At 41.5% G+C, this 10,758-nt stretch overlaps 1 protein-coding gene across 1 annotated transcript in view; it reads right to left on the bottom strand.

Annotated features, from left to right (window-relative positions):
* The window catches only part of ARVCF (ARVCF delta catenin family member), a 169,509-nt gene that overhangs the window by 48,475 nt on the left and 110,276 nt on the right, over positions 1-10,758 (bottom strand). The window contains 2 exon segments of the mRNA XM_035895366.1: positions 1,547-1,718; positions 3,004-3,121. Coding sequence (XP_035751259.1) covers positions 1,547-1,718; positions 3,004-3,121 — 290 coding nt within the window.

Genomic DNA, 10,758 nt, shown 5'->3' with positions numbered 1-10,758 from the left:
CTGAACACACAGAGCCAAACCCAAGCTGTCACTGAGCGCCTGCATCGTTCACTGAAATCTGCGGGTTCATCCTCAGTGTCAGATGATTTTGGGACCAGATTGTCCAAAAAGACATGATCAGATGCTTTGGCTGATAAGCAAACTATCAGGGCACACAGACATTGGAGGTGTATACAGGGCAGCCCCAGAGGAGCAGGCAGACACTTGACAAGGGACAGCCACCTGAGAGCGCTCTCCTTTCACTGTCATGGAGAGGAGGCTGACAGTTCTCAATCAGCACACTCCCCTCCTCCCAGAGTGCACATTCATAGCTTTTATGTCTAAAAATGTTTTCACTGACTGTGTTGCTCTCAAGCAGCAAAACAACAGGGACTGCAAGTGGCAGGGAACAGGCTCGAGTCAGCGCATGTTCAAGGTTTCCGAAGGATATCACACCCAAGTTTGTCATTCACTGTGAGAACAGGCTGGCCAGGCAGGTAAAATGCTTTCTTCAGTTTTTTCCCCAGTCATTAGAAGATTCCCATCAATTTTTTATCTTTTTTTTTTTTTTTTTAAACACACTTTGAATCTAGTTGATGACAGACTAGTCTGCAAAAGCAAGTTCACACTGTGATGACTTCCTTAATTCATATGGAAACACGTAACATTTTAATAACACGTACGGGTCAGATCAAAGGAAGAGTAACGTGCAGCACACAGTCCATCAAGTTCAAACAATTCCATACCAGCTTTTCAGGACCAAAACTTTTCTTAGACCTGGCTACAAATAGTAAGCCAGGATGTGAGTACACATGAATGAGGAGAATGAGGCCTAGACAGAAAATTGAGTTAATTATCTCTGAATTCAGTCTAGAATAGTAATTTCTCTAAAACAACAAAGAAAACAGATATAATTGGAGTGTCTCTTTCTAAAGGAAAGGTGGAAGGGGGGTTACTGAGACTATTAATCCTCTCTTGTAATGAAACTCATTTGCAACACTCAAGCCCCAGAGGAGAGAACAGGTCTAAAAATGACTGACAATTAAAAGCTACAAAATCATGTTTGCAATTTAAATTACTGAAGGAGTGACAGAATCGGAAGGTTTTGGTTGTGAGTGGGAGGGCAGGCTTTTAGTTTGTTTTCAAATGTGAGAGACTGGAGGCATGGAAGACATACAGACAGGACTACCATGCACGGGGATGAACGCATGCTGCCTGGCTTCCAGAGGCCGTGGCATGCTATACAGCCAAGCAAGTGGACCAAGCATAGATTAGACAGATGCAAGAACACGCAGAGGAGAGGCAGAGCACATCCACCTTTGTCCAACAGCAGTCATCTGTCAGCATGCACCGCTCCTATTTAAAGCCAAACAAATCTATAGCAGTCGTGGAAAAAATTCCCAAACCTCTAGCAATAATGCAACAAGGGAGATGAACACATGCCGTGATACTACAAACACGTACCTCCACAAACTGCATCATTCTAAACCAGCATGTTGAACGTGCTTGCAAGAGCAAAATTTACCTCCAAACCCATTTCCAGTTCTGAGCTCTCTGCAATACATACCTTTAGCTTTTTTTCCACCAAAACATCCAGCATCATCTTTCTTCTTCTTCTGAGAGCCTCCAGTGCTTGTAGTCTGACTGGCATCCAGTTCTTGGTACTTATCAGCTCCAGGGACCTCTTTGTGGACATGATAGGAAAGATTCCGCATGATGCACACACAGTTCTCCACAGACTGTTACAGAGAAATTTATGTTATAGTAAGTATTGCACCCTCTTATTTGCAAGCCATTATATTATACAGCAGAGGTTTTGGAGGAATTTTAAAAAAGCCCACCTGCCCCAGGAAAAAAATACAGCTTTCAAGGAAGATTTAGTCAAGACCCCTTAAGTTAAGGTTCATTCTTGTTCTAAAATCAATTTTATTCTTCCAGAAGTGAAGCACTTCATAAACAGTACCCATTCAAAATGAAAACTCGCTGATCAAAAATACCACCTGATCTTACATAAAGAATACAATTCACCAAAAGATCAAACACACAGCGGAAAATGATCATATAAGGATCTTATTTTAATACAAGCCTCTCTCTCATTCTTCTAACCTTTACAATCCCCAAGGGGCCCATTTTATTAAATTTTCTCTGGGTCAAAACCTAGGCCTTGTCAGGATTTCAATGAGAACACATGTTGTCCTGTAGCAATAGCTAATCCATAGCACATCGGGTTCTGACAAGAGCAATGCTCTGTAGGTTGCAATGGAAACCACCAGGTGGTTACAAAATCCACTTCCAAAATTATCTGATTAAGTGACAGGGCTTTATAATTCCCTTGTACAGTCCATTGCATGGTGGGACTCAAAAAGAATAAAATAACGATGCTTTACAAGCCTTACTGGTGTTATAAAGCAATAGTATGCTCTTTCTTTTTTAAACAGGTTAAACTTAAAGATATCCCTTATGCATATAAATACGCTTTTAGGTGCCACAGGATGAGGTGATCACAAAAACAGTTTAATCAAAATCTGCACCTAAAAAAAAAAAGCCACAATGGAAACGCTGCAAGTCTGAAGACATATGTCTAAGCACTACAGTCTTTAAAGACAGTGCTGAATAAAGTCTTTAAAATGGGAACTGACTCCTTTGCTGGTATTGTGCAAAGCACAATACAATGGGACTCAATTCTGATTTGGAGACTGCACTTACAAATGCCAATTAAATAATGCAGAACAATAGCAGTATTATCACTGACAATAATAAAGGACTACTCGCTCCACCTATCACAACCACTTGCCTTTGCTCACCTCAGCTGCCACACAAGGTAACATAGCAGCATCATGCTGATACCCTATCAGTAAGTACCATGAATATCATGACAGAGATGAGAGGAAGATAATTACTATACTTTCTGAGGCAAGCATAATCCCCTTCTGACACTAGCAAACACAAGTCAGGTCCCAGTGCAAGCAACGCTTCAGCCTAAATTAATGGAAACATCCATTAAGTTTTAATACTCAAGTTCACCTTATTGTCCGTATCCTTCTTGCCAACTGCAGACTGTAGAGCATGAAGGAGGGCATCCACCAAGCCATCACACTCTCTTAGTCTTCTGCGTGCTTCTGCTCCATCTGAACTTACATTCCTAACAGGAAAGATTTAAAAGAAAATTTAGCCCTCTAACCTTCACCATAAAGTTGAAGGTGTGTCGATTTATACTACGATTGTTAAGAACTCATTACCTTGGATGAACCATTTGGAGGCAAAGCAGTCTGACAAACCTATTAAATATTAGTAAAATACGGGCAATGCACATCTGCAACCCCCTGAATCTGAACGAAAAGGGGAACACAGTCACAGAGGTGCCTATAAACACATTTTTCTGAGTTGCTGGGAAGCCCAGTGATATACCTTAAACTAGACAGGATTTTTCAGAGAAAACAATATGCAAGTCAAAAATTTAATTTCAAAGCCAGAACTTTTAATCTGAAAAATACTTCCACCATCTTAAGAAAAACATGCAAAACCACAACATTGCTCAGCAGTATTCATGGCCACAGAAACTGAAAAATTAAAAAGATAAAATATAGCTTATTGTACATCTGTTTTTAACTTAATCAATCTGTATAAAAAAATTGTTCTTCACTTTCTTTGGCCCCTATCTGCTCCAAAGAAGTCAGACGGGAGTCACCACGTACAATCGCTGTCTCCTTGACTGCGCAGAGGTTCTCCAAATCCGTTCTGTATCCCCAGCTTTCTGACTGGAAGTGACTGCCACCCAGTTTAAATCCCACGTTTTGACATTTAAAGCCCACCTTTCACACTGCGTACAGCAGTTTCAGCACAAAGCCTGGATCAGTCACATTTAGAAAGTAAAAGATGACAGTCAGTCCGTTTACATGGCTTTAAATTTCCCCAAACATTGCGCAAGAGAACGGCACAGGTAGAAGATGTGAGACAGAGCAGTGAAAAGCTACTCGGAGTTGTTAAAGCTGCACATATCAATGACTGCAGAGGGGAGCTGAACTGTGCCTCACTTGTCCAGTGAGCACGCATGCTACGTACCGAAGCCCCAGCCTTGCATAAGCATCGACCTGTCATTACCCAGCAAACAAATAAAATTCAAGTCAATTCCAAATGCTTTTTTTTTGGGGGGGGCGGGGGAAGGGGGGGAAGAATGAGGAATGAAGCGACAAAATGATTCTTAATAGTGCTTGCTGGCAAAACCTATATGGAAAGTTTTCTCAAAGCTGAAATGCTCTCATTTCAACACCACCACAGCCAACCTTTCAGCTTTCAGGGTCTTTGAATTCAACAAACCCATGTAAGGTTAGCTCTCAAAAGCTCGGGACACAATCATTACCTTCTGCTATCAGGATCGTGCAGCCAATTTTTCTTTTTAACTAACTAGAGGGACTGCCAATCTCCAAGTAATTAATAAATCAATCACAGTCCCCTCCCATGTCCCCCCATCACCCAGGCAGGCTGCTACGTTAATTGGATGACTAGGAAAAAAATACATTTTCTCAGAGACCTCTCAAAATTTGAAGACGCTTAATTGTGAGCTGGTTGCTGTAACAGAACATTAACTTTCAATTAAGAACACAAATGAAATGCACAGATAAATGAATCCTTTCCCCAAATCCTAACACACAGCCTCACCTCTAGCAATGGCTGATACAAGGCAGGTAAAGTGGATATTAAAATATGATTCCACAGGATATACGGAAGAGAGAATTCTACATGCTGTTTTTCCATCTCCAGTTGTACTAATCCTTTCGTATCAAAAGCCCAAATGTGAATTTTAATGTAAAGTCTTTATGAAACTGAAATTAGAATTCAAATTCTCTGTGATACCTTTCAGGAGTTGTAACAATGAACGATGGCGGCTCCACCTCCAAGCACATCTATTAAAGTGGAACATTACTTATTAAGCTTGAGGGCGACAGAAATGCTCTAAAAATGGTCTTATCTGGAGCTGTATATCACATTTCTTACTCCCTCATTAAGTCTTAGAAAAAGAGAGCTAAAATACGTAAGGAAGACTTGCAGCCCCCCAAACATCCTTCCTTGCCCCAGATGGCCCATTCATAAGAGATTTTTCTATAGTGCATTTGTGCTACCACGCTTGTAGCACATTTGTTTTACTGCTTTGGTTATCAACAGCATCACAGTATTTTGTATCCTGCTTTCTTATTTCTTGATCTGTGTTAGGATTAATATTAAGGTAGACTTTATAATAGAAAAAGATCCTATAGAAGTGCATCAGTCAGAGTGTGGCTTGCTGATATCACTTGCTGTATCTTCAACTATAGAAAAATTTACTGAAAATTAATGCCTCAAGAAAAAATTCCCACATATATCACACATAAATAAGCATAAAAACTCTGCAGGATCAAATTAATAGCTAATTAATGCTATGAATAAGTTATCCAGACATCAAACTTTGCAGTTTTAATGTTATAACTAACACATCAGAAAACGTATCCTTGTGAGCCTCTCATGCAGAAACATCTCTATAAATACCCAACGCTCTTGGGATTCTGATAGTCCTCCCTCCTTGGGTAATGAGATTCCTGCAGCCCATGGGATTTATCTAACATGGAACAACAAAATCCATTTCCTTGTCCATAACTGTAACCCCAACCTGCTGGAGAGCTCAGCTCACATTCTCCACGGAAGTCTAGGCAACACAGATCTCAAAGACCAAGCCCAGGGAGATGGGCACCTGATTCACAGTCTGCTCTGTCTGCTGCTCCAACACTGCAAAAGGCCATGAAGTTCTCCCAATTCCCATGGGAATATTTGCATTTCAGATAGACGCACAAGTACGCCAAACATCCCTAAGCACTAAGCAAAGGCAGGCACGGTGCAAATGAAAAGAGTATGCTTTGAGTAAGTTCTCATCTGGCAATCTCAGGAGAAGCACTCCCAGGGTTGGTTTTCCACGATCCAGAGCAACCTTCAAAAGCTCCTGCAACCCAGGAAAATGCCAGGTTGCATTTCTGCCTTGGGGTGTTAAGACTCTCTACTATCTACCTCCTTGAAAAACATCACCTGGTAGTCATCAGTTAAGTTCACATCTTGGGTCTTCAGAAGGGACTCCAGCATGGAGACAAAAGTGATTACAGGGACAAGAGAGCTAGGGCTCTTTAAAAAGGACAGAAACTGCAATGGAATGGCCAACCTGATATAGCACTCCACTGACTGGAGTCAGGAAAAATCTCTTCCAGTTTCACATCTGCACTGGAATTGTTCTTGATGCATCTTACAGATCTATTACACATTGTAGAATGAAAAACATAACTAAATCATATTCCAAAGGAAACTTCCAAAGCAACGTTTCTAAATATGCTTCCTTCAAGAGTGATGAAAATCAACAAATGGGCAACAGATTCCACCAGAGGTTAACAGAGGATTTGCAGTCGTCTCACACGGGGCGATACTGCGCAGAAGGAATGCAAAGCCTCGCCCAGGGCAGAAACTTCCTGAGCTCATGCAACAGATAGATATGCAACATATGGCACCCAGACTTGGATAAAGCAGGGAGTTTTGCTTTTCACTGAACTCTTTCACACATTAGACAAGCACCATTCTATATCAGAGGAAAATTAATTCTTCAGTGGATTGAGTGTTTGATACAAGATGCCAAACAGAAAAGGAAGCCAACAAGCACCTCAGCTAGCGCTTGGACTCTGTTACTTAGGAGCTAGGCTGCCATGCAACACTCGGAACAGCCCAAATATTTTGGAATTAAACACATTATCTCAGCGACTTGCTTGCTGGGGCAGTTTAAGATCAAGAACCTCTATAGCTGAAGTCAAAGATACTTTCTAAGTTTGAACAACTTGAAACAGGAACTCCGCAGGGCTTTTGAGGCACTGATGATGGGCAAAATCCTGATACAAATGAAAACAAAGTTGACTGCCTATTTCAACGGGTAGGAATGGGGAGGAGGAACTACCCAAACTACTTTTACACAAACCAGTGATGAATGATACATGCCATCCATCTCTGGTGGTCTGTACTGTCTGCGCCCTTTGCCTTGCCTCTTCAGCCCCAGAGAGGCCCCTGCTGCTTTCCCTGACCCTCCCTGCTTTTCAATACGTCTCCAAGAGTTCATTAAATGAAAAATGTATTTGAAAAACAGTAGTATCTTTCTCACACTGCAAAGGGTAGCAGAAAGCTTTACAGTGTGCTTAATGTAAATAGATACAACACACTCAAAAGAGCGATTCTAGGAGCAAGACATGGAATTACTGTCCATGTTACTCAAAGTGCACAGGAAGGAAATCAACAGTATGACTTATTTTGTGTAAAACAGAAAAGCACAAATCTCATTCCAGAGATTTTAAATCCCCAGCCTTTAGCTGGAAAAAGCAACCTGGATTCTTCCTTGAATTCTTGGAGTCCAGACTGTAGACAGGACTAGTGAAAGAGGATTTCTAAGGATGGTCAAATATATGCTTTCCCTGGGTAAACAAAACAGAGGAGCACTAAGTAAATGTTAAATAAAAGTAAATACCTACCATCATAGAAACACATCAGGCTAGGAATCCAGTCTGCTGGTATTAAAGACTTCAGAAAATGGTGGGGAATGCACTAAGAAATCTGTTCATGCTTTAGATAAGGTTATCATTACCACCAAATAGTCTTAATAATATGCAAGTCTGAAAGTAACATTTACATCTGCAGAACAGAGTTGGTATTCATCACCTCTAGGTAGGTGAGCTGTTACTACTGTCTGTGCCACACACCAAAATTATCCTCAAGAGAAAAGATTTAAAAGTAATTAAATGCATGGCACTTAATTTGCACTATTTCAATGCAAATCATGTAGCAGTGCCCCCACTGTGCTCTCCCGAACAATCTGAAAGATAGAGCGGAGACGTGGAGAGCTTTTGGTTTTGTTGTTGTTTTTTTTTTTTTTTAAAAAATGATGAAGAGAAACTTGAAAATACAAGCATCAAAGAGACACATTTTTTTCCTGAACATTAAAACTGTTATTTCCAAGACTATTGCTGTGTCTGCCACCTGGCTGGAAAGGGCCATCAGTTGTTATCCCACAGTGCTGCAGATGAAGCTGAAAGCCAGAGGTTAGAGTATTACCGAACACTTCCCATCCCACTTCAGTTCAGCCGGTGTAAAAAGCACTTTGTTTAGAGACCCAGCTGGGGACAAAAAAAACAGGTTGGAGACTTTGTTTTTTATATAAATAGAAAGCCGAGCTGGAAATTTTTAAGATATCCTCCTAGTAACATTTCCAGCATTCTCTGGAAGAAGCGTGGATGAGAGCTGAAGCTGAGACAGTGATGAGCTCTTTTCAACAGCCTCTTCGTGCACAGCGCAGCGTCTCAGATTGCCCAAATGAACCCCACTTATTACTATTGTAAATGACCTCCTCATAGCTGTTTTTGTATTGCTAAGCCAAAAAGTGCCACTGGCTCCTATGCAGTCTGTCTCAGCGCTGCTGAAGAAGATAAGGATACCTGTGATCATTACAAGCCAGAGTGCTACAGATGACTGGGGTTCCTGGTGGGCTGAGTAAGAGGCGTTCACAAGTGGGCTGAGTTACGGCGGTGCTGTGCTGGAGCCGACAGGCAGCACATACACCTCGCTAGACCTTGACTAACACCATCACTGAGGCTTCGCTGCCCAGGCACTGAGCTTTATATACTTCAGCTGATAAAAGCCTACAAGGTTCTGACAACTTTAATTTAAATATATCAGTTGTTCTACTCTGACAATCAGAACGCTTGCTATAAAAACACCCTTCCACACCCACACTTTGCTTCACTATTAAGAAATTTTTATTTGTATGTCAGCCAAAGGAGACTGATAAATAATAGTTGCAGTAAATGTACTCTATTTCCGAGCGTACTTCTAAGTACTGAATGTCCCAAAGGAAGAATATACAGCATTATAAAATCATTCCATCATTTCATGCAGAAATAGAATGAATTCCATACTTCAGTTCACATGAAATATCAAAAAGTTTAATTAGTATTAAGTTCATTTTTCTGAAAATAAGAGAAAAAGAAAGAAGCTGCCTGTGACACAAAGACATCCTGATCCAGGCAGCACTGGTCAACAAGCCCATGGAGTTTGGCAAGAGACAGCTGAATCAGAGATCAAGCAGAGAACATGGTCAAGAAAATAGGAAGAAGCCGAAGTCCAAATGAAATGAACAGAAAGATAGGGGAGCTCTACTGGCGGTGACATTAGGTAGGGAGCAGTTGTTCAACCACAAAAAGGTTTATGAGATCTGGGCAGGAGATCCCACGGGAGACTTCTGCTCCACTTAAGCTCCCACTTACCAGCTAGACCCAAGAGAGAAGCAGCAGAGCAGCTCTGGTTGCCATGCATGTACAACCCTTCCAGATATTTGAATAAAGGGATTGGGTTTGGTTAGTTGGTCAAGTGCTCAAAAGAGGATGCACCAAAAGCCACCCCTGAAAAAGGACTTCACAAGCTTAGTCTGTGCTCCAGCGACACTGGCATAGAGCAAGAGATCTACAAAGCACACTGTCACACGTCTCATATCCATGTCAGCACTGCCTGTTAGAGCTCCCTGCAATAACCCGGGGCTCAACAGCCAGCAGTACAGTTTAACAAAGTACAGATGTCAAGTCCATCCTTTGTTATTTGTGGCTTTCTATACCCAAAACATCATGTAATGTCTTTTCAGTAAAATGCTGACTGGTTACCTCCTGCATGACCTACTTGGAGGGCCTTAGGTTGCTCTCCTGTAATGCAAAATGACGCAGAAATGCACTACACAAGAATTCCATGATGCCCAGCAGCTACTTAGCTTCGAAATTATTCCAGTCTCTGCTTGGAGGAAAGGCTAAGGGGCTCTGCTTGCTTTATCACACATGCTTGCTGCAATGCGAAAAGAATCTCAAAAATACAAAAATGAGGCAGTATTTATCTAATACAGGATGATGGCTCCCATGCCTTCCAAAGCAAGCTATGTCTGTTATAGTCACTGCAGTGAGCTTTGTTTCAGTCTTGCTCTCATCCCACCATGGTGACAGACGTTTTTGTAGCTTCTCTTCGCTGACAGCCAAGGGAGAATAGACCTAGATTCATTCCTAAGGAATGACAGAAGGCAATAAGCAAGTGCACAACTTTAAATTTATACTTCAGATTTTATTGTAAAGCATTAAGGTTGCATGTAACTAGGTTATGTCTCTGCTGCTAAAATCTATGCATAATTTATTTATATTACAAGCTAAACATCAGGAACTGTCAGGAGGAACCCTAACAGCTCCTTACTAGCACGAATTAAACGCTCTGCTCATCATATAAGCCCCAGGACAGCCATATGCTGTGATCCTACACAGTATCAGTAAGCTAATTAAGAAACTGCCTTCGCTCACTCCTCTCTATTGTGTGGGTTTTTAATTTGAGTTGGTTTTTTCCAGTCTGGGTTGGGCAGATAAGCTTCTCCCTTTTCCGTGCTGCTTGCTGCCTTCCAAAGTGAAGATTCACAGGCAAATTTCTGTTCAGTTTTTATCTCTTTCTAAAACTATTCCTTTGCTGAAAGTCCAGTTCAAAAATACCTGTTGCACAACAAAACACTGACAGCATCATTAGCTCCAGTTGCTGGCGCAGCAATCTCCCAAAGGCTGAACCCATAGAATCACAGAATGTTTTGGGTTGGAAGGGACCCCTAGAGGTCATTTAGTCCAACCCCCAACCCAGTACGAAAGCAAATGCAGCAGCCTCCAAGCAGGGTGGTGGTGGGGGACAGAGACGTGGCAGGATCTTCCCGCATCC

This window comes from Egretta garzetta, unplaced genomic scaffold (genome assembly GCF_000687185.1).
Source record: "Egretta garzetta isolate BGI_Z169 unplaced genomic scaffold, ASM68718v1 scaffold25, whole genome shotgun sequence".
In the NCBI taxonomy this organism is placed as follows: Eukaryota; Metazoa; Chordata; class Aves; order Pelecaniformes; family Ardeidae; genus Egretta; species Egretta garzetta.
Note: the sequence above shows the minus strand (reverse complement) of the source record. Positions and strands in the feature narration are given on the sequence as shown.